Source organism: Amblyraja radiata, chromosome 7, assembly GCF_010909765.2.
Source record: "Amblyraja radiata isolate CabotCenter1 chromosome 7, sAmbRad1.1.pri, whole genome shotgun sequence".
Classification (NCBI taxonomy): domain Eukaryota; kingdom Metazoa; phylum Chordata; class Chondrichthyes; order Rajiformes; family Rajidae; genus Amblyraja; species Amblyraja radiata.
Window position 1 is genome coordinate 5,239,318 of NC_045962.1, and position 24,845 is coordinate 5,264,162.

Below are 24,845 nucleotides of genomic sequence, written 5' to 3' on the forward strand. Positions count from 1 at the left end.
GAAAAAGAGATGACAATTAATCAGTACAATACAAATACCCATCCATGTAGGACATGGTTTACTTTTAAAAAGTGAAAGCTTCTCTTCAATCTCTAACACATCTTGTCGAAGTCTTGATCCGAAATAAGACTTAAGGACTTATGTTGGTTTATTTAACTTGCACAGGGGGAGAAGTGTCTCAGTCACTGTCCCACTTAGGAAACCTGAACGGAAACCTCTGGAGACTTTGCGCCCCACCCAAGGTTTCCGTGCGGTTTCCGGAGGTTGCAGGTGGTTTCTGGAGGTTGCAGGTAGTGGAAGCAGGTAGGGAGACTGACAAAAACCTTTGGGAACCGCTCGGAAATCTTTGGTGGGGCGCAAAGTCTCCAGAGGTTTCCGTTCAGGTTTCCTAAGTGGGACAGGGGCATAAAGGCTGTGATCACGTCTCTCAAAGTTAAGTCGGTACAGCAGGACATTTATACAACAAAAAGATGACAAGTGAGGAAGTACAAAGGTGAGGTAGATTGATGTGTTAATCACAGGATCTATACTTTATTCTCACGCATAATACAAAAGTTGCGGCTCCTTGGTTCTGTATGCAATGGAGCACAAAGGTAAGGATGCTTAATATGTTAATAACTGACACTAGATTGTGACTCGTGTAAGAAGGAACTGCAGATGCTGGTTTAAACCGAAGATAGACAGAAAATGCTGGAGTAACTCAGCACATGGCATCTCTGGAGAGAAGGAATGGGTGACATTTCGGGTCGAGACCCTTCTTCAGACCTGTGACTGTGTAACTAGATTGTGATCCAGATTGTGACTTATCGGTTCTGCATGTAACGGTACAAAGATAATGACGGTGAATGTGTTACTAGCAAATACCAGCTTCTGAGTGCTGCAAGAGTCGAGGTAAGGACAATGAATATATCCTCCCTTTACTACTCGCTTTCTCTTTTGTGTCCTCTTCGTTAAATATTTTGAATCTTCAGCCTAAATTTGCCTGGTCTGTATATGCATCAAATTGTGTTAATTTGAAACATTTTGTTTGCTGTTTTTAAGGTGTGTTTGCAACTGTGCAAAGTTGCTAGGCAACCTTCATCTTCAGATGGTGATCCTCATTTATTTTGCTGTCTAATTACAGCCAAATTAGAGTGCATTGTTACAAAATGCAACATGCCGTTTCTGTTGGCATAGTGCGATATCTGTCGGCTCAAGTGTGCTTCCTTGTCCTATGTCCAAGATAGAATAATGAATGTTGGAATTTCATATGCTATTAGCAGTTATCGATGACAAAATTGTTGAATTATTTATGGCAGGATAGAAGGAGGCCATCAAGATCATGTCAGCTCCCAGTAAATCAATCCCATCAGTGCCATTTCCAATTCCTTTTTCCTGCAGCCTTTCAATTTATTCTCTCTCACAGGCCCATCATCATCCTCCTTGGTTCCTTTGCCACCTACTCACACACAGAAGTAATTTGCAGTAGTTAATTAAATGACCAGCACATTTTAATGAAATGGAAAGTATAAAAATAAATAGGTTTGCAGAGTGGAATAAAATCATTTGCCTGTGGAATATTTAGATGCAACTTAACTACCAGAGGAGATAGTTGAGGCAGGGACTATCCCAACGTACAAGAAACAGTTAGACATGTACATGGATAGGACAGGTTTTGAGGGATATGGACCAAGCGCAGGCAGGTGGGACTGGTGTAGCTGGGACATGTTGGCCGGTGTGGACAAGTTGGGCCGAAGGGCCTGTTTCCACACTATATCACTCTAGGACTCTATGACTCTAACTTCACATTTTTTTAAATAAATAGTCCTTTTGCTTACTTTGGAGTTGTATTGACTGCATCCAAAATTGTCTGGTTGCTATAGAAATAACAAATACTATTGCCGGGAAGAAATGCGACGTACATTCTGGGACCATTTTACTGGAGAGGAAAACCAATGTAATTGCTCACTGTATGCGACATGAACGCTTGCACCAGCTCGTTGCAAAGTTGACTCATCTCTTACAACAAGCAACTCATTTACAGCAATTAAAAGCAGTTCTCAAAAACAACCGTAGTACACACCATAATTTTGCTTGGAATAATTAGGATTAATAGTTTGTCCCATTTCTTTGGTTATGTTGACGTATAAATTACAGAAGGATGCATGTTAGATTCACAAGACATGTCAAGAAAGGCGGGTTTTGCCTCTGAAAGTTGGTTACAGTAACGAATTGAACAAAACAAACAATGGTCACAATAATATATTGTAGAATATACATGCCATTTGTGTTATGTATATGTATAATTAATGTATAAGTTATGTTACTGTGCCTATGTGCTTGTGAGGCAGCTGCAAGTAAAATTTTCATTGTACCTCCATTATACTGCACTTGTTGATATGAAAATAAACTCAACTTGATGTGAAAGATGCTCAAATATTTTGTTCTATCTTAATTAGGTATATTCTTTTTAAACCATAATATGCATTAATATAAACATTTTGCTTATTATTTAAGGGCCTGTCCCACTTTCACGACCTAATTCACGACCTCTGTCGAGTTTGCCCTTGACTCATACTCGCAGCATGGTCGTCACAAGGTCGTAGGTAGGTCATAGGTAGGCCGTGATGCTAGTCGTAGGTACTCGTGGCATCAAGTAGGTCGGGGCGTATTTCTAGCCTGATGTAAAATGTCCATGAGTAAAAAAGGTTGTGAATTAGGTCGTGAAAGTGGGACAGGCCCTTAACTCTTTTAATCTGGATAACTGTGTTTTCTTCTCCTCTTTTCATTGAGAGCTACAACTCAAGTTATAGCTTCCACTTACCACAATGGCGATAACAATTGGTGTTTGATAAATCCAGTGAAAGTTGCCTATATTTAGTTCCCAACATCTACAGCACAAAAAGAAAGAAAATGATGTGAATACAAACACAACTTTTAGGCCTCCTATTGTTAGTTATGACAGTTTTGTTTTTAGTTTAGTTTAGATATAGCGCGGAAACAGGCCCTTCGGCCCACCGAGTCCGCACCAACCAGCAATCCCTGCACATTAACCCTGTCCGATACACACTAGAGACAATTTACACTTTGATTGCGGAGAAAATCCAGGCGGTCTCGGGGAGAAGGTACAAACTCCGTATAGACAGCACTCATAGTCAGGATCGAACCCGGGTCTCCGGTGCTGCAAGGCAGCAACTCTACCGTTGCGCCACCATTTTAACCGACTATTTTAATTTTCGAGCAGAAGAATTTAAATTAGCCTTTCACTCATGCTAACCATGGTCTTCATTTAAAATGTCTATGCTGAACGTGATACCAAGGCCAACATTTAGCTACTTGCACATAATCCATATCCTTCATTCTCTGTATATCGATGTGCCTGTCCAAAAGTGTCTTCAATCACACTAACTAAACTTAAAGGCCACGATCCTATCTGCCTCAGCAACCGCCACCAGCAGTGTGTTCCAGGCTACCCTCTGTGTAAACAACTTTCACTTACATTTCCTTTACGCTGCCCCTTTCACCTTAACGCTACTGTAGGCCTTCTATTTGATGTTTCTATCCTTGTAAAAAGGTTCTGCCTGTCTACCCAATCTATGCCTCGCACAATTTTATATACTTCTATGAAGTCTCCCTGCAACCTCCAGCGTTCCAGAGGAAACAATCCAAGTCTGTCCAACCTCTCCCTGTAGATAATTGCCCCTAATCCAGCCATCATTCTGCTAAACCTCCTCTGCACCCTTTCCAAAGCCGCCACTACCTTCCTATAATGGGGCAACCAGAACTGCATGCCATACTCCAAATGCAGCGGCCAAAGCCTTAGTTTAGTTCAGAGATAGGGAGCAGAAACAGGCTCTTCGGTCCACTGAGCCCGCACCGACCAGCGATCCCCGTACACTAACACTATCCTACACACACTGGGGACAAGTTACAATTTTTACTAAGCCAATTAGCCTACAAACCTGTACGTCCTTGGAGTGTGGGAGGAAACTAAAGCTCACTGAGAAAACCCACGCAGGTCATGGGGAGAACGTACAAACTCCGTACAGACAGCACCCGCAGTCAGGATCAAACCTGAGTCTCTGGCACTGTAATCATAATCATAATCATGTACTTTATTAGCTACGTATGTTTTGCAACATACAAGGAATTGGTAGCAACTCTACCGGTGCGCCAACTTGCCACCCCAAAGTCTATAAAGCAGCATCGTGACTTCCTGACTCTTATACTCAATGCCCCATCCAATGAAGCCAAGCATACATTATGGCTTATTTTCCCCAAGAACAATCGGTACCTCAATGCTGTTAAAGGTTATGCCATCAATTGTATATTTTCTCCTGAAACTTATCCTCCAAAAGTGCAACACCTTACACCTGCTCAGATTGAACTCCATCTGCCATTCCTTTGCCCGTTTCTGTAGCTGATTGATATCCTGCTGTTTACTTTGATAGCCACCCTCACAATTATGTGACCCCAGCAACATCGGTGTCATTTGTAAACTTACTGACCAACCCGTCTACATATACGTCCAAGCCATTGATACATGTCATAAACAGCAGAGGCCCCAGCACTGACCCCTGCGGAACTCTGCTGGTTACTGACCTCCAGCCTGAATATTGTCCTTCCACCACAACCCTCTGTCCTCTATAAGTAAGTTAGTTCAAAATCCAACCCAGTTCTGAATCCAATTCAAATGTTGAGAATAAAAGATATTAGTCTGAGGCATCCAAAAAATAAATATTAAGGCAACTACTTGTACTCACAATTAACCACATGGTCCTCGACTCACCATTCACAAATTGTTTTACAACCAAATTGTTGCCCCATTCATTACATAGAAATTGGACTCTGTACTTGCAGAAGTTCTTTATGGTTGCTGCACAGATTGACATTAATCATCGTGCAAGGACATTTTTCTGGCTTACTCTGTTCTTGTTAGTATTGGGACAGATGGTATGTGCTCTAGGTGTTGTGGCATTCCCATTCCTTCTCCCCAGAGATGCTGCCTGTCCCGCTGAGTTACTCCAGCTTTTTGTGTCTACCATCGATTTAAGCCAGCATCTGCAGTTCCTTCCTGCACAATCATTTACCACCTTCTTTCTCTGGGCATTATCATACCTTTTCATTTGTCTGAGGGTCTCAGACTTTATCATTAACCACATACACTCTTTCCACAGACACTGCTTGGCCAGCTGCTTAATCACCTTCAGATCAGAGTTGCAGCATTTGGTTTTTTTCTCAAGAGCAGTGAGAGGTACAACATCAGTGTGCAAAGTACTGTTAACACTGAGTCATAGAACTTCATAACAAGTACTTTAATAAGAATACATACAGAGACCATAGCAACAGGTACTGCAGGCTCAAAGTCGTAGCTCAAACTGCAAGTCTGGTTGCTTACATTCCACAGGAGGGCATGGTGGAAACCAGACATGGATTAGGGATCGGGTCCTAAATAGCAAAACCAGACATGGGACAAATCAACAATAGTGATTGATCTACAATCAGCCTTTCCAGCAATGCCTATATCCCATGAATGAATATTCCTAAAACTTTCAGCTGATGGTAAAACACGATCTTGCAGATTTCACAGCTGAAAGGAATGTTACCAGGTATAGAATTATTAGGGGGTTCACACACAAATCTATGTTTTAAAGAGGCACAATATACTACATAAGAGATATAATCTATTTCATTAAGATATTCATTAGGTTATCGAACTCAAGAACCTTTTCAAATTAATTCATATTTCATGGGTGTCAGGGGTTATGGGGAAAAGGCAGGAGAATGGGGTTAGGAGGGAGAGATAGACCAGCGATGACTGAATGGCGGAGTAGACATGATGGGCCGAATGGCTTAATTCTGCTCCAGGAACTTTTGACCTTATGACCTTATCAAGTTAATTTAAGAAAGAACTGCAGATGCTAGATATATCGAAGGTAGACAAAAATGCTGGAGAAACTCAGCGGGTGAGGCAGCATCTATGGAGCGAAGGAATAGGTGACGTTTCGGGTCGAGACCCTTCTTCAGTCGGAAGAAGGATCTCGACCTGAAACGTCACCTATTTCCTTTGCTCCATACATGCTGCCTCACCCGCTGAGTTTCACCAGCATTTTAGTCTACCATCAAGTTAATTTAGTTTAGTTTAGTACCGAGTTACAGTGAAAAGCTTTTGTTGCATGCTAACCAGTCAGCAGAAAAACAATATATGAATACAATCGATCCATTTACAGTGTACAGATACATGATAAGGGAATAATTAGGGTAATTGGTGTGTTAATAATCATTTAATGTAAATTAATGAAATCCTGGCAGATGCCATTCATGAACAATGACTTCTCGTGCTCTTGAAAGTTTAAAATTTATGTAAATCTTTGGGACTTGATCATGAATCCTGGTGTTATGCAGAATGTGGGATTTTAAGGCCTGTGTGTACTGTGCCTCTTGGAGGAAAACAGAAATCTAGCCATCTTCCTTCAAGCATTGGCAAATGAAGGAAGATCAAATCCTTCCGATTTATATTTAAAAAATAGAAGTTTATAAATTAAACAACAAGGAAAAAAAAAGTGTTCTCACCTTTCATCAGCTAACGTAGCTCTCACAACGGCCCAAGCCACAGTAAAGACTGATGGAACACCTGGAAAAGGAAGAGGTCAGCTTTACTTATTAGGCTTACTTCACTAATGACTCTCCAATGCATTAAGCTCTTTAGGAAGATGGCTCGATTATTACTAACCATGCATTAACACAATACAAAATTGAAAAATGCCTTTGAAAGATTTGACCAAAGTGTTAATTCTACTGAATGGAGATCGTAAATCAATTCTCCATTAAAACCTCTCATGGTCGTTACAGTAGATGGCCATGACACAAGTTACATTATTTTGTGGATTAAATTTAGCACAATTTGGAGCTTGGGTTTTAGCTTTGATCTAGAAAGATGGATCGGCTTGTGTGCTGATTACAATCTTTCATAACAAATACTGAACTCTGACTTACAATCTTTCTCATTCTTGCCTCCTTCCACCAACCTACTGAGCAATACGGACACAACTCTTAAGGAAATCTCTAAAAAATATGAAACATTCATCTTCATCTGGAGATGTGAGGAGTGTGGACCGGTGGGAGGGTGAACCGGGGCTAGGGTTAGGGTAATGGGGTAATGCCTCCAGCGCCTTCAAGGTCAGCTGCAGGAGGCAACCCCGGGATATAAAGATGGCCAGATGTGCCGACCAGTCTTTGTGGACTTTGAATAAAGTCCCTAACATTGGCGGCGCCCGCACGTGTAATATATGCAAAACGAATTTCACTGTGCAGTTGCATATGTTACAAATAAAATACTATTGACTATTATTATGAAGATAGACACAAACACCTGGAGTAACTCAGTGGGACAGGCAGCATCTCCAGAGAAAAGGAATAGGTGGCGTTTCGAGTCGAGACTCCTCTTCAGACTGAGAGTCAGGGGATAGTGTTCTATTATTATATTCCTTTCCTCACCCAAAAGCAGATGAGACAGCCAAAGAGTCCAGTGGAACATTGTGGAATAAGATTAGACCTTTCCCAAAAGTGGGCTAAACACATCAATCAGATGCGACATAAAGTTGATATCACAGGTAGGTCTTGGCAATAAACAAACCACTTTTTACAGAAGGGAAAAAAAGAAAGTCATGCCAATTCCACTGAAATGAGCGCACTATCATGGGCACAAGGTGGACATGCACTCTCTTTGGCAAGTACACTGTCTCCAGCTTAGCTGAAAATGTTATGTAGGCAATGTCTCCATCCGTCTCCTTCCCTACTTTTGGAAGTCTTTCATTGTTTATTTTTAAAGGAATTGTTGGTACCTTACCCCATCCAATGAATGTGAAAGTCCAGAGATATTTTCTGTCAGACAGAAAGGCCATCAGGATGAGGCAATGCAAATATAGGCCCTCCACGAGAATCCAGTAGTAGTTTGTGGTGAAGAAGTAGAGAAACAACACAACGGCAATCTTGCAGCCCACCTGAGATATAAACATCGGTGGGATCAGAGAAAACAAACTTATCTCCATGCATTGTAGAAACAAAGAACTGCAGGTGCTGGTTTATACCAAAGATAGACACAACATGCTGGAGTAACTCAGCGGGACACACAGAAGGATAGGTGGAGTTTTGGGTCAGAACCCTTCTTCAGACTGAAAGTAGGGGGTGGGAGGGCGAATTGGAGACAAGAAAAGATCAGGGCCAGCAACAGATGACATCAGGCAGGGTGGAGCCCTGGCAGGCCAATTGTTGGCTCGGGAAGGTGTGAAGAAAGTTCTTGCACGCTTTGTGAGTTGTTACCTTCACTAATTACATAGGTTAGGCATCAGCAAGAAGGAATAGTTTGAAAGGTACATACAAATCCCTGCTATTCTAAAAGGCCTGTCCCACTGTACGAGGTAATTCAAGAGTTCTCCTGAGTTTCCCCTGATTCGAACTCGGAGAATTACGGTAATAGCCGGTACTCGGGACTCTCGTGGACATTTTTCACACTGTTGAAAAAACTTCACGAGCTTACCGTGTTTCCCGAGTACCTGCCGTTAGCGTTACGAGCCGCTAAGAGACATCCCGTGCTCCGACGTACCCGCTACGTACATTCTACGTACTTACCACGAGTTTGATTTCTTTGAAACTCGGGAGAGCTCTTGGGTAAACTCGTATAGTGGGACAGGCCCTTAAGTCACTCCTTGCTTCAGTTTGCAGTCAAAAGCCAACATTTCTGGAAACTGCCTAATGTGAATGAACAGCAGTGGTTCAAGAACAAAGAATTGCTTGCACCTTCTCACGGGCAACCGGATGTGCGCGCTGAACCATTGCTTAAACTGGTGAACGGTTCACCCAAGGGCAAATGAATTAAGAAATTAATTAATTTATGTTTTTTGCTCATGCGACAAAATAAATTATATATAAAATTATACACGAGGGAGAATAAATTGAAAATTACCAAAAAACATAAGAAAATTTAGTGGAGGGTGAAATTTTGTGATAAAGACTCAAGGGTGAATGACACTGAAATAGTTTAAGAAGCACTGCGCTAAACTTGCCTTTGGTATTATGGCCAAATTGGCAAAAGATTGAGTTCTAAAAAGACATGTTTCAGGCATCACATCAGACCAATTCTACTATTGCAAGTCAGAGACTTATGACTTGAATCATGGAGACTCAGATTTTTATATCCGGTATTCCATGTGCAACCCATTGAAAAGATCATAGGAGTAGAATTAGGCCATTCGGCCCATCAATTCCTTTAACTCCTGGAGAATCCCAATCCTGTCACATTCGCCATTGCCCACAGGCCTCCCCTGTGCAAAAGACACACAGATTCTGCAAACCAAGTGACTTAGTTTAATTTAGTTTAGTTTAGAGATACTGCGCGGAAATAGGCCCTTCGGCCCACCGAGTCCGCAACGAACAGCGGTCCCCGCACATTAACATTATCCCACACAAACTAGTCAAGTTCAAGTCATATTTATTGTCACATACACCAATTGGTGCAGTGAAATCTGAGTTACCATGCAGCACACAAATAAGACAAACACAATACACGATAGAATTAACATAAAACAACCCCACACAGCGGAATCAACGTTTCCCACTGTGAGGGAAGGCAACAATGTTCAGTCCTCTTCCTCTTGTTCACCCGTGGTCGGGGCCTATTGAGGCCTCTGCAGTCACTGCAACGGCGGCCCGATGTTTCAGGCCCTCTCGCCGTGATGATTGGATGATCGGAGCTCCGGAGTCGGACGGAAGAACACTCTCAGCGGCTTGGAGTTTCCGAAACGGCCGCTTCCTACCGGAGATCACGGCTTCCAAAGTCCACAGGCCGAGCTGGGCGGAACTCCAACACTGGTGATCCTCGGCGAAAGATCCCAGGCCTTCGTGATGTTAAATTCAGTGCCGCCCACGGATGGAAGCTCCGCAGACCACAGCTCCACAGTGTTAAAGTTGGCAGGCCCCTGGAGCTCCAACACGGTGATCCCTGGTAAGGCATCGCCCGCTCCGTGATGGTAATTCAGTACTGTGTCGCCGCTGAAGCTCTGGCCGGTCTCCGGCAGGAAAGGCCGCGCCAATCCAGATGGTAGGCCGCGTTGGGAGGCGAAGATGTGGCTCGGAGAAAAGACACATCCTCAACCAGGGACTGACTGAGAAGACAGTTCCCCCCCCCACCCCTAACATAAAAAAGACTAAAAAAAACTCCAAAAACAAACTTTTAGACAGACTAAAAATAACATAAAGGATGAAAGGACAGACAGCTGCTGGCGAGGCTGCCACACTCGATGGCGCCACCACTTTGCCACTAGGGACAATTTACATTTATACTAAGCCAATTAACCTCCAAACCTGCACGTCTTTGCAGTGTGGGAGGAAACAAAAGATCTCGGAGAAAACCCACGCAGTCACGGAGACAAAGTACAAACTCCGTACAGACAGCGCCCGTGGTCAGGATCGAACCCGGATTCTGGTGCTGTAAGTGCTGTAAGGCAGCAACTCTACCGCTGCGCCACTGTGCCACCCTTAAAGGATGATCCTGAGCAGATCCCAGGCTGACCTTGGGAACCCAGATCTGGTAAGTTCCCCCATCTGCTCCAGAACACCCAGCATTGATCCCTACCCACCCACAAGTTTGTAACACGTTCATGATTCAGAAAGGGATCCCACCATCAGGCCTGATCCATTAGTCTGCCCCTCATCCACTGACCTTTGCCTGTCGCCCATTCCCACTCCATGCCTGACTACTGACAATCAAGCCACCGCTAACCCCCCAACATCTCATCGACTCACGGCAAACAGCTCTCACCCAGACCCTTCTAGACACTGCCGTGAGCTCTGACCCCAGCTGTTTCCACCCCGTATCGCAAAATTAAACTAAAACTCTGTGCAAGAAAATACTCACCGCTAGATTGTATATACATATTTTACAATATAAAATAGGGTACACAGAAAAAACATATACTTCTTCATAATGTGGCTTCACATTGCTGGGATTTGCATAGATCCTAATAACCTCAACGTTTCCAGAATTTATATATTTCACTGTACTCTCACATAGAACCGTAACCTCGATCACCCTTGCTTGCATTAGCATGAAGTGCCCCGTAATTGGCTTATTCTGTGTCATTCCTTTTAAAATATTTGCATTTTCTTCTTTTTGCAAGACCTTAATTACCAAGGTAAAGGAATGAATACAACATTAGCATTAATGGATTTTCTGATGAGTAGCTACAATAATGAAATGATAATAACTCACTTCTCTAATGTTCCGTTCCTTGAACTGTATTATATCTGCTTGCTGCATCTAAATAGAATCATGAATCACCAGTTATGCTGCTCACATTAAAATGCTTTTAACTATTTTACACCATGTTATACACTCAACGACGACCAAACCAATCTCTGAGACTCACACATTAAATCTGCCAGTTTACTGGGAGAATCATGTCAAGCAGTCCAAACCCAGCTAGTTCACTGCCAAATTGCAAACAAGTACCAGCTAGAAAAGATTTGAAATGCGGGCAACATCTAAAGGTAATTGACCTGTTAACAATTTGACACTGAATGGTGGAGAGCTGCGGAAAAGTGGGACAGAGGAGGAAGAGTGGTAAAGGATACACCAATGGCAAGGTGTAGCTTATTCAACACAATGTAGGGCAGAGACTATGCTCAAAAATGATTATCCAGGTACCTTTCTTCCTGCAAATGCTCTTGACCCCACTCTGTCGTGGAATCACAGAGTTATCCAGCATGGAAACAACCCCTCCTGCCCATGTTGACCATCAACCATCCATTTTATTGCCCACACATTGGCAACAACAACACCCAGATTCTAGCACCCACCTACACATCAGGGGCAGTTTATAGTGGTCATTCAACCTACCTTTGGAATGTGAGAGCGGAGACGAGGAAACACTTTTTCTCACAGAGAGTGGTGAGTCTGTGGAATTCTCTGCCTCAGGGGGCGGTGGAGGCAGGTTCTCTGGATGCTTTCAAGAGAGAGCTAGATAGGGCTCTTAAAAATAGCAAAGTCAGGGGATATGGGGAGAAGGCAGGAACGGGGTACTGATTGGGGATGATCAGCCATGATCACATTGAATGGCGGTGCTGGCTCGAAGGGGTTGAATGGCCTACTCCTACACCTATTATCTATTGTCTATTGAGAGGAAACTAAAGCACCCGGGGGAAACCCACATGGACACAGGAAGAACGTGCAAACTCCGCAGGGACAGCGATAGTATTGAACTTGGTTCACTGGAGCTGTGAGACGGCGAGCCTACCTGCTGACCCACTATGCCACATACTCTGACAAAGCGGGATTGTATCATCAATTAAATAAAATCATTCAGTGACCAATCGCTTCCCATACAACTGGGTATATGTGAGACATCGTCTCCCACTCCTATCCATCCACCACCATCACAAGTGCCCCAAGAGGAACAAATCAGGTAATATGATCAGACAACCTCATCACAAAACATGCATGCAGAGGAGGAAACAGAGGAGATATTAGGCCAAGGGAAATTTGGCCATGAGAAAGAACTGCAGAAGTGACTTGTGTTTTACACATGGCCTGCAAAATGAAATCATTGATCATATTGAAAATACACAGGCTACTGATCAATGTTGGACCAGCTTAAGGAGTAGGGTTGGAATATAACCTAACTGAGACATCATGCATCAAAGATGGGGCAATCATGCATATTTTATTTGGAATGCCTACACAGCTGCGGCTCGCTTGCCTGCAGTCCGTTTGTCTTTTTTCTTTTCGTCTTTTTTGTTGTTGTCTTGTTAGGGGTATGTTTTTGGTTTATATTTAGTTGTGTATATGTGGGGGGTGGGGTGGGGGGGTGCGGGAAACTTTTTAAATCTCTTCCCTTGAACGGTAGCACGACCTTTTCCTTGTCGTGTCTCTGTTTCGCTGGGGCCTAACATCGTGGAGCTGGCGGCCTCCAACTGGAATCGATCTGATGGCTCCGGTCACAGCGCCTGTGGACTTACCATCACGGAGCTGGCTGACTTCGGAGGCTGTGGTGGCGGTGTGGCTGCGACCCGACTTCGGAGCTTCGGAGGCTTCGGCCGCAGGCTCTGTGGACGTCAACATCCGGAGCTCGCAGGTCCCTAGTAGGAGACCAATTTTCGGGAGCTCCCGCAACGGCAACTTCACCCGCCCCGAATCGTGGGGTTTGAATCGGCCTGTCACGGGGCTTTTCATCACCTGGCGCGGCTTAATCGACCGCGGGACTTACCAGCGCCCACCGGGGGCTTTAACATCAAGAGCCTCGATCACCTCGATGCAGCAGTTTGACTGCCTGACCGCGGGAGAAGAACAGGGAAGAGATAAGACTTTTGCCTTCCATCACAGTGAGGAGGTGTTTGGAGATTCACTGTGATGGATGTTTGTATGGAATTGTGTTAACTGTGTGTTTTTTGGGGGGGGGGGTTTGCTGTTATGACTGCAGGGAACGAAATTTCATTCAAACCTTTGTTTGTTTGAATGACAATAAAAGGCATTCTAAATAAAAAAGGCATTCTATTGTGTAATGGAATTGGATGGTTGAAAAACAGAGGGTGAAAATGTACAGGAAGAGTTGTCTCTTGGATTAATAAAGAACAATTGGGGGATCTAACCAATAATGAAATACATCACTACAAAATATGGTCTGCATGGATGAGTAAGAGTGAAGGGTACGTTTTTGTGACGTATGACTTGTTAGGGCGTGAGGACAGATGATTAACTAGAGTCTGGGTAGAGGAGGATTGTGGAGAAGCTACCAGTAAAGTTCTGGCAATGATTGTATGACTTCCAATAACCTGCAGACTTCTGCTGCCTCAAACGCAAGAAGAAGATACCCCAAAATAAAATTGGGTCTTCCAGAAAGAAAATATAAGCATTATTAGAAAATGGGACATAAAGTGTGTAGGAAAGAACTGCAGATGTTGGTTTAAACCAAAGGTAGGCACAAAATGCTGGAGTAACTCAGTGGGACAGGCAGCATCTCTGGAGAGAAGGAATGGGTGACGTTTCGGGTCGGGTCTGAAGAAGGGTCTCGACCCAAAACGTCACCCATTCCATCTCTCCAGAGATGCTGCCTGTCTCTGAGTTACTCCAGCATTTTATGTCTACCTTACTGGGACATAAAGATGTTCTACCTTATGAAAGAAGAAGTGGTACTTACAGCTCTGACAACAGTCTGCAGGGCCGGCCCTAGGCCGATTGGACCGATTTTTCCAAATTGGGCCCCGCGCCCAAGGGGGGCCCCGCGTTAATTTTACGTATTTCATATGGAAATACAAATTCGCTATGTTAAATAAAGATTTTTAAAAAACATTCGCCATATGGATTTTTTTACAAAACGAACATGGATAACAAACGGTGTAAACTGCTACTGTAACACTTGTTAACAGCCAGTAGTTAGCAAGTAGTTATACAATGCATCGATCCACGTTCCTCAGTAAATGCGTTAAATTGTGTCACTCGCTGCCGCCGGAGCAGACCCGGGGGGGGGGGGGGGGTGGTGGGAGTTTACAGGGCAGCAAGCCCCAGCACCGCAGCGAACTCAGCCGTGAGTATTCAACGCTAAATGCTGGGAGTGGGCAGGCGGGCCGTGTGTGAGTGGGGGGGGGGGGGGTTGTGTTAACTCGTTCGGTGCCGTACAACAGCAGACCTGGTTGGAGGTTTGAGTCTGTGTTAACATTGGTGTCGGGGTTAATTTCCATGCCGGGGTACGGGTGGGATTTAACCCTGTGTGTGTCTTTCTGTCTCTGTCTGTCTGTCTGTGTATGTGTGTGACTCTGTGTCTGTGTATGTCTCTGTGTTTCTGTGTGTGTGTGTGTCTCTGTGGCTGTGTGTGCATGTGTGTGTGTGTGTCTCTATCTGCGTGTGTGTCTGGGTGTGGCTCTGTCTGTGTGTGTGTGTGGGGGGGGGGGGGACAGTGGAGAGACAGAGAGGGGGGATTTTCAGTTTGCAAACCACTCGTTTTCAGTTAAGAGTTGGATACGATTACTGTCAATACGAGCAGCTCACGGAGCAGAGTCAGAATGAGAAACACTGCTCGGCTCTCACACACACACTCGTGGAGTGAACTGTAGATATAAACGTGGCTGGGGGGAGAGGAGTGGGGCGGGAGAGGGAGAGGAAGAGGGAGAGAGAAAGAGAATTGGAGAGTGAAGAGAGGGGGGGAAAGAGAGAGAGGGGGAGAGAGAGAGAGGGGGAAATTGAAGAGAGAGAGAGAGAGGAAGGAGGGAGAGGGGGGAGAGAGAATTGGAGAGAGAGAGAGGGGGAGAGAGAGAGAGAGAGAGAGGGGGGGGGGGAGAGAGGGGGAGAGAGGGAGAGGGGGGAGAAGGGGGCGGGAGAGAGAGAGAGAGAACTGGAGAGAGAACTGGAGAGGGAGAGAGTTCTCCCTTCTGCCTCACCTTGGCTGCCCTTTGTGAGGTGATTGGAGACCAAAACCAGTTACCCTTTAGATCTCCCTCTCCCTACCTCCATCCCCCTCCCTCTGCCTCCTTCTTTAGAGAGGAGGGGAGGATGCGGGAAGGAAGGGGGGAGAGGGCGGAGGGGAGAGAGGAGTGATCCTTGCTTGGTGGAGAAGAGGGATGTGGGAACGCTGTACGCAGGTGGTGACTCACTCTCACACTGGGATCCCCCCCTGTCATTGTGCAGTCTATCTGACACCCCCCCTCTATGGAGCGAAGGAAATATGCAACATTTCAGGTCGTTTTTGTATATTTGTACTGCCACAACACTATACTGTGAAATAATGCACATTCTGACGACAATGATTTTCTTGCCGTTTTTGTTGATTCCATTGTCGTTATCATTTATCTGGCACGTTGGAGCTGCGCTGAAATTTTGATGTATGTATTTACAATGACAATAAAGTGTATTGTTATGATTGTACTCGGGGGCACAGACAAAGTGTTGCCAGAACTGTCAACCAGTGCAGTTGCCCGTGAGCCACAGGATAATTTTTCTACAAACTTTTACAGTTAAAGCTCCCTATATGATACCAGAAAAGTGCCTCCTTTGACTAACATGGACTCCTAGAGCAGTGGAAGGTAGACATTCCCATCATCTAGCCCATCCTCACCTTTAGGTCAATCTTGTCTCGCAGAGCCTTATAACTGCTGGTTCCTAGTCATCATTCACTCTTCCATCCTACAGGGTCCCAGTTGCCATCATTAATCATGACATTCTTTTATGTTGCTGGATTTGCCCTTTCAATTCTGCAATTTGTTTTTTGATTATGTTCACACTATCTCTGTTCATAATTTTGGCTCTGTAGAATTCTAAAAACAATCGTTGCGCTTCCTCTTTTTGTCCTTTGCCACTTGTCTTCCTTTCCATCACTCACACTCCCTTTCCCATGCCTGGCATAGCTGGATATCTGCCATCAGCTCACATTGGAAAGACTGGACAATATTTTTACCCTTCTCTATATCCCTGTTCCCATAAATCTCCCTTCGCCTAATTCACTCAGTGGTTGGGCAAATAATTCATCCCCTTCTTCAAACCCCATATCCAATCTTGCAATCGATTCAAATCCCAACAGCTCCAGTGTCCTCTCCTGTTGCTCAATCTGAAGCCTCATCTGTCCATTTCCCTCCACCGAAGCTGCCTGGTCCATTGAATTCGTCCAACAGCTGTTTTTTTTTGTCTTTTGCTGAAGATTGTAGCATCTGCAGTCTTTTGTGTATCTATTTCTTCATTGGCATCTTGCCACAATCTCCCAAGCTGTTAGTTTAGTTCAGTTTATAGTCATGTGTACCAAGGTACAGTGAAAAGCTTTGTTGCATGCTTGGAGAATTGGAGAGAGAGAGGGGGGGGGGGGAGAGAGAGAGAGAGAGAGAGAGAGAGAGAGAGAGAGAGAGAGGGGAGGAGAGAGAGGGGGGGGGGGTGAGAGAGAAAGGGGGAGAGAGAGAGAGAGAGGGGGAGTGAAGGGGGTGGGAGAGTGAGAGAGAGAATTGGAGAGAGAGCGAGTTCTCCCTTCTGCCTCACCACCACTGTTGGCTGCCCTTTGTGAGGTGATTGGAGACCAAAACCAGTTGCCCTTTAGATCTCCCTCTCCCTACCTCCCTCCCCCTCCCTCTGCCTCCTTCTTTAGAGAGTGGGGGAGGATGAGGGAAGGAAGGGGGGAGAGGGCGGAGGGGAGAGAGGAGTGTGCCATGCTTGGTGGAGAAGAGGGATGTGGGAACGCTGAACGCAGGTGGTGACTCACTCTCACACTGGGATCCCCCCCGTGTCATTGCGCAGTCTACCTGACTCCCTGCACCCCCTCACCCTCCCCTCTATGGAGCGAAGGAAATATGCAACGTTTCGGGTCAAAACCCTTCTTCAGACCCGGCCTGAAACGTTGGCTATTTCCTTCGCTCCATAGATGCTGCCTCAAGCCCTGTCCCACTGTGCGAGTTTACCCAAGAGCTCTCCCGAGTTTAAAATCTGTGTGTAGCATCTCTGTCCCTATCTTCAAATTCCCACTTTGAAATAAAATACAACTTTCGACTTAAAAATTAGTCGATTCCCACACATTTTCAATCATCGTTCGATTCTGTGTAATTTTCACACCTGGTTAATATATATATTTTTTTAAAGATACTGTACATTACAATAAATAGTTTCAAGCATACCTGGTATTAACGCACAAACATTAACACATCAATAGAATATTTTTTTTGCAGCAAACACCCTCTCAATACAGTTTCTGCACATACAACGAACATTACTGATGTTACAAACGGTTATAAATGAATATAATTTCAAAGTGAAATAGGAGATTTCCGTGGAAAGAATATTAAACTAGAATATGGTGAGGTCACTGCAAAATGCTCACTTAAAACAATACGGCGTCAACTCAGGATTGTTTCTTAGCCCTCTGACAGGTGTTTCAATCTCACCTCGTATCTCGCTGTTAATCGATTCATAGCTATTAATTTTCATTCCTGGTCCAAACCAAATGCAAACGCTTCAAGTTACGCTTCTTGTGTGGTGGTAAGGGAGGGGGGGGAGGGGGGATGCTAGGATTAAATACTATATATTTGCATTTATATAGCAGTCCTGCTGCAAAATTTTTAAGTCGAAAGTTGTATTTTATTTCAAAGTGGGAATTGGAAGATAGGGACAGAGATGCTACACAGAGATTTTGATAGGAAGGAAACGTTACAGCAGCTGGGTAAAGGATCGGCCAAATGGTAGGTTCAATGAAGATCGGGCGAGGGGGATTGGGGGTGGCGGAAAAGTATCTATAGCTTGGGACTTGTCTAAATGAGTACTGAGATGGATTATCATTCCACACCAAATTTCTAAGACAATAATACCTTTTATGCAATTATCACAATAGTTTGTTGGATATGGATCAACAGACTCTGTATGGTACATGCTCGTAAATTAGTAAAACAAATGTTCTTCTTTAAGTACTGTTGTTTCTGGGATGGGGGTGACTGATAACAAATAATCTACATTCTATATTTTGTCATAATGTGGCTGAAACAATGGCATATTTTGTGATATTTATTGAGATAGAAAGATACAACTGAGTTTGGGCAAGATATTACCTTGCAACATTCTGTATGTCTGATAGATATTGTGAAATGGAACTCAGAAATTATGGGAATATTACATAAAACTACAATTCAAAGGTAATGAATATACAGAGTATTCTTATTTCCATCATGAACATACAATAGTGATATAGGACACCAGGTCCTACTACGGTAAACTCACGAGCTACTACGATACGGTATGACTATGTGTTAAAAAGTATCAAATTTTTACATCCTGAGTATATTTTACATGTGGACATTTTTCAACATGTTGAAAAATCTTCACGAGTTACCACGTTTCCCGAGTACCTGCCATTAGCGCTAAGAAATGGCATGTTGGCCTTTATAACAAGAGGAATCGAATATAGGAGCAAAGAGGTCCTTCTGCAGTTGTACAGAGCCCTAGTGAGACCACACCTGGAGTATTGTGTGCAGTTTTGGTCCCCTAATTTGAGGAAGGACATTCTTGCTATTGAGGGAGTGCAGCGTAGGTTTACAAGGTTAATTCCCGGGATGGCGGGACTGTCCTATGCTGAGAGAATGGAGCAGCTGGGTTTGTACACTCTGGAGGTTAGAAGGATGAGAGGGAATCTCATTGAAACATATAAGATTTGTTAAGGGCTTGGACACACTAGAGGCAGGAAACATGTTCCCGATGTTGGGGATAGTCCAGAACCAGGGGCCATAGTTAGAACGGAGATGAGGAAACACTTTTTCTCACAGAGAGTGGTGAGTCTGTGGAATTCTCTGCCTCAGAGGGCGGTGGAGGCAGGTTCTCTGGATGCTTTCAAGAGAGAGCTAGATAGGGTTCTTAAAAATAGCTGAGTCAGGGGATATGGGGAGAAGGCAGGAACAGGGTACTGATTGTGGATGATCAGCCATGATCACATTGAATGGCGGTGCTGGCTCGAAGGGTCGAATGGCCTACTCCTGTACCTATTGTTTATTGTCTATTGAAACGTCCCGAGCTCCGACGTACCCACTATGTTCATTCTACGTATTTGCCACGAGTTTTGATTTTTTTTAAACTCGGGAGAGCTCTTGGGTGAAATCGCACAGTGGGACAGGGCTTCACACCCGCTGCGTTTCTCCAGCATTTTTGTCTACCTTCGATTTTCCAGCATCTACAGTTCCTTCTTAGACGTTTTGCGGTGATGGCTGCATCTGCGGTTCCTTTCTGTTGGGGGGGGGGGGGGGAAGAGTCCTGGCCCATGGCGGCTCCTGATAAGTGATATGTTCCCTCCGTGGGTGCTGCCTTGCCCGCTGAGTTCCTCCAGCACTCTGTGTTTTTTGTTTGGCTCTGAAGTTGAAGGTGGACCCCCCTGTGTCTACCTTCAACTCCCTGTCTGTGGTGGCTCAGCGGGACGGGCAGGGGCTCTGGGGAGAGGGTTGCGGTTCTGGTCGAGATCCTTCTTCAGACAATCACAAGTACTATCACCGACGAGAGTTCAGTTCAGTCTGAAGAAGGGTCTTCTCTCCAGAGTCGCTGCGCTGCCTGTCCTGCTGAGCTTCTCCAGCTTTTGTCTATCTTCAAGTTCAGAGTTGGATAAAATTGTAGACTTGATTTTTTAAATCTCAAAATGTTGTAACATTGCTAGAAAATGTACCTGCATCTTGGAGGCCGAAGGTTAGGTTGTTAGCCAAGAAAGATAGACTTCGATATCCCTCAGTACAGCAACATCAAGAACGACGTTGCTGTACTGAGGGATAGCCATGTCTATCCCTCATTGCCAGCAGCTGATGGGAAGTGGCTGTAAAGTGGGAAGCGGCTGCTGTAAAAGGACAGCGCTGCTGGGGGGGGGAGTGGGGGGAGTTCCTTTCACAGTGTGTGGGCAGTCTGTCCAGGGGTAAAGTTGCGGGGAGGGCAGGAGTGTTGAGAAGGAGGGGGTCGGCTGGGAATCATCCAGCTTAAGAGCGGGTCAGCGGGCGATGGATAACAGGACAGCGGGTGGTGGAGCTTACTCCATATGTCAGGGCGAGTAACCTCAATTGATCCCTTGTTCGCGCTGACACAGGAGTAAGCTCCACTGCCCACTGTCCTGTTATCCACCACCCGCTGACCCACTCCGCTCTATGATCTTTGCTCTTGAGCTGGTCCCCTCACTGTTCAGACGGAGAGCACTGCCAGAGGTGAGCGGGCCAGCAGAAGGCGCTGAGATGGCAGTCGGTTCCGCTGTCCGGTGATGGCGGCCGCTCGTAGCCACACGAGCTGCTTCCATCCCCGGCCACAATGCGGTGGCGCCCGGAGCAAAGCGGCAGCGGTGAGTGAGTGTTACTGGCATGTACCCGACCCTCTCCTTCTCAACGCTCCTTCCCTCCCCGCAACTTTACCCCTGGCTAGACTCCCCACACACGCTGTGAAAGGAACTCTCCCCCCAATTGTCATATTACTCATGACATGTGACTCATTTATAAATATTTATTTATATTTCTACGAAAATTGTTCCCAATTGGGCCCCGCACCTCCTAAGGCCAGCCCTGACAGTCTGTCTCTTTTCTCTCTTTGTTGTTTTTTAGTATGTGTTAAAAGTATGTTTTAGTTTTCTTTAGCTTTGTTTTATGTGTGGGGTGGGGGGAAAACTTTCTTTAATCTTACCTCGACGGAGATGCGACTTTTTCCGTATTGTATCTCTGTCCGCACTGCGGCCTAACATCGTGGAACTGGCAGCCTCTGCTGGAGACCAACTTCGGGAGTTCCAACCACGGGAGCCTGCGAACTTCAACATCGTGGAGCTCGTGATCCCTTGGTTAGGGACCAACTTCGGGAGTTCCAAGCCGCGGGAGCTTCGACCGCCCTGATCACGGGAGCTTCGACCGCCCCGACGCGGGGGCTTTGATCGCCGGCTGCAGGAGCTTCAATCGCCCCAAATGCGGATGGTTCGACTGCCCCGACCGTGGGAGAATAAAGAGTGAAGATGCCTTCCATCATAGTGAGGAATGTGGGGAATCCGCTGTGGTGGATGTTTATGTTAACATTTGTGTGTCTTGTTGCTGTATGGTAAGTCGAGTTTCGCTGTACCTTAATTGGTACACGTGACAATAAAAGACCTTTGAACCTTTTTTTGAACTCGGAATACTCAAAACTCCTGGATAATTATAACACAGATGTTCCTGACTTTGATGTGAGTCTTTCAAGAGTCTGCAGAGAACACATTTCGAAAATTAAATCAGGTTGAGTATGTGGAGGTGTAATTTAAAAATCTCTACCTTGGACCATAATGATCGAATTGATCTTCCCGAGATTATGCTTAGATCTGATAAATGTAGTGGCATAATGGGAGGTTTTGCTATATTCGATGGAACCAGGTCAAGTCTGCTGATCTGTAACACTCGAAGGTAGACACAAAATGCTGGAGTAACTCAGTGGGACAGGCAGCATCAGAGAAGGAATGGGTAACGTTTCGGGTCGTGACCCTTCTTCAGACTGAGCTGATTTAGCAATGTGAAACTGAGGGAGCTGAGGCAGTAAAAAACTGGCACTCTAATTCCGTTAGGTTACATGAAGGCAAAATTGATTTATGCTTTCCTCCAATTATTCTGATATTCCCTTATGGTTTTTGTGGATAATTTACAGATAGTTCCATCAGCATGCTCCCATAGAAATAGCTAACTGAAGTCCTGAACGACTATCTACCTCTTTGGTGATCCTCAGACAATCCTTGATAGGACTTTGCTGGCTTTACCTTGCACTAAACATTATTCCCTTATCATGTATCTATACACTGTACTTTCATCGATTGTAATCATGTATTGTCTTTCTGCTGACTGGTTAGCACGCAACAAAGGCTTTTCACTGTACCTCGGTACACGTGACAAGAAACTAAACTAAACTAATATGGTCATAAGGGATAGGAGCAGAATTAGGCCATTCAGCCCATCAAGTCTGCTTTGACATTCAATCATGGCTGATCTATCTCGCGGACCCAGTGGGCCGAAGGGCCTGTTTCCGCGCTGTATCTCTAAACTAAACTAAACGAAAAACAGATGGATGTATACTTACATAAGAAAACTTGTCTGTTACAGGAGCGACAGTGAAGGCTTTCAGGTCATCCATTGAAGAAGAGTCATATTGTTTTCCAAGATAAGAATACACAACATGGTCTTTGATGAAAATGCTGATGGCTCTGAGCATGAAGGAGATAAACAAGTGGACGTGGATATAGTTCCTGGTGCAATGGAGTCTTCTGTTAGGGGGAAAATAATTCATGTCAGGCACCTTCAATCAATAGAGTTCAATTTGAATAATCAAACTATCAAAGTGATGCACTGTCACAATCCTTTACAATGCTATTTTCCAACCAAATTCATCTATTGAATCAACCTCCAGGAATCACGAATGCTTAAGTCTTTCATGCCTGCCAATATAATCAAAATTTTCTACATATTCTGCAGAAGCACACTTTTCACAATAGTTACGCATACAAATATCAACATTAACTCTGAAAGCTCCTGGACATTTACTGGTCCAAGTCGCATCAGTGGCCAAAGTTCTAAATACTTTCGTAGAACTTTTTGGAAAAATATGTTTCATGATGAATGCTTTGACTTGTCAAGGTTCAATGTTCACACTTCATTCTGGCTGCACCTGTTGACCATGTGTACCTGCAGTTCAGTTTTGTCCTTTTCCTTTTGCTTTTGGTTGGCACTTTTTACATTGATGGATTCACAATTATCCCTCAGAATGTAAACTTCAAAGGAAATATGATATTACAGCATATTTGACAAATGCCCCTGTCCCACTTAGGAAACCTGAACGGAAACCTCTGGAGACTTTGTGCCCCACCCAAGGTTTCCGTGCGGTTCCCGGAGGTTGCAGGTGGTTGCCGGAGGTTGCAGGTAGTTGAAGCAGGTAGGGAGACTGACAAAAACCTCCGGGAACCGCACGGAAACCTTGGGTGGGACGCAAAGTCTCCAGAGGTGTCAGTTCAGGTTTCCTAAGTGGGACAGGGGCATAATACTACTATTCTATACGACTTTATCTGCTCTTGTCTATTTGCCTCAAGAATGTTAGGAATAATTCAAAAAGGTTTTGACAAAATATGTATGCAAAAAGGATGCTTTTTATCATCCTCAGTAAACTTCTGCTCACCATAAAATAATCGCTCATGTCATCCCATTCACCCATCAATGTGTGCTCACTGAACTATAAATAACCCCACTTTAGAGAGCCCACTAATAGAAACATGGAAACATAGAAAATATGTGCAGGAGTAGGCCATTCGGCTCTTCGAGCCTGCACCGCCATTCAATATGATCATGGCTGATCATCCAACTCAGTATCCTGTACCTGCCTTCTCTCCATACCCCCTGATCCCTTTAGCCACAAGGGCCACATCTAACTCCCTCTTAAATATAGCCAATGAACTGGCCTCAACTACCTTCTGGCAGAGAATTACAGCGTTAGTCTGCTAAACGTGCTCTGAACTTGTTTCAACGTATCAACATCCTCTCTTAAATAGGGAGATCAGTATTGTTCACCATACTCACCAATGCATTATATACTGTAACTGAGGCATGACCCAGCTATCTTTGTATTCATTTTCCATAACAAGGAACGATTCTATTCTGATGGCTTTCCTTTTTACTGGCTGTTCTAACATAACAGTCCTTTGTGAATAATGCATTAGGACACCCAGATCCCGTTGCTTCTCAGACCAGTGCGTCTTTAACTAAATATGCATTCTTCCTTTCATATGATTGTTGCATTTAAGAGTCTTTTAGATAGAAACATGGATATGCAGGGAATGGAGGGAAATGGATCAGGTGCAGGCAGAGGAGATTTGTATAACTTGGCATCATGTTTGGCACAGACATTGTGGGTAGAAAGGCCTGTTCCTGTGCTGTACTGTTCAATGTTATCAACCAGCTCATTGCCTATTTATTTAAATATTCCCTAAGTCCACATTTTTAATTTCCTTGTTGCATTTATTAATGAGTATTTTACAGCTTTAGTTTATACTAGACTAAGTAGGACCCGTTGGGTCCCTGTCACACAGGAGGCCTGGTCTCCCCATGCAACCTGTTCCCCAACGCAATATTCCACCACACCCATAGCCCCCAACTGCACAGGCGCATCTCATTTCCCCTCGTCCCCCGCACTCTCGCCCCCTCCTCTTCACTGTCCCTCTTCTTTCCCCTCTCCTCCTCCCCTCCCCAATCCCTCCCTCTCCTTTCCCCTACCCTAAGTCCCTATCTCCCTCCATAACTCCTCTCCCCTCTCTATCCCCCTCCTATCCCTCTATCCCCCACCTCCCCCACTCCTCAACTCCCCCTATCCCCCCACTCCCCCACTGCCCTCCTCTCCCTCTATTCCC

The 24,845-nt window shown here is 44.7% G+C and overlaps 1 protein-coding gene across 1 annotated transcript in view; it reads right to left on the reverse strand.

Annotated features, from left to right (window-relative positions):
* The window catches only part of pth2r (parathyroid hormone 2 receptor), a 121,071-nt gene that overhangs the window by 9,845 nt on the left and 86,381 nt on the right, over positions 1-24,845 (reverse strand). Inside the window, exons 5-8 of the mRNA XM_033024998.1 lie at positions 22,532-22,715; positions 7,829-7,982; positions 6,553-6,613; positions 2,804-2,870 (exon numbers count right to left, since the gene is read on the reverse strand). Coding sequence (XP_032880889.1) covers positions 2,804-2,870; positions 6,553-6,613; positions 7,829-7,982; positions 22,532-22,715 — 466 coding nt within the window. The remainder of the gene's footprint in view (positions 1-2,803; positions 2,871-6,552; positions 6,614-7,828; positions 7,983-22,531; positions 22,716-24,845) is intronic.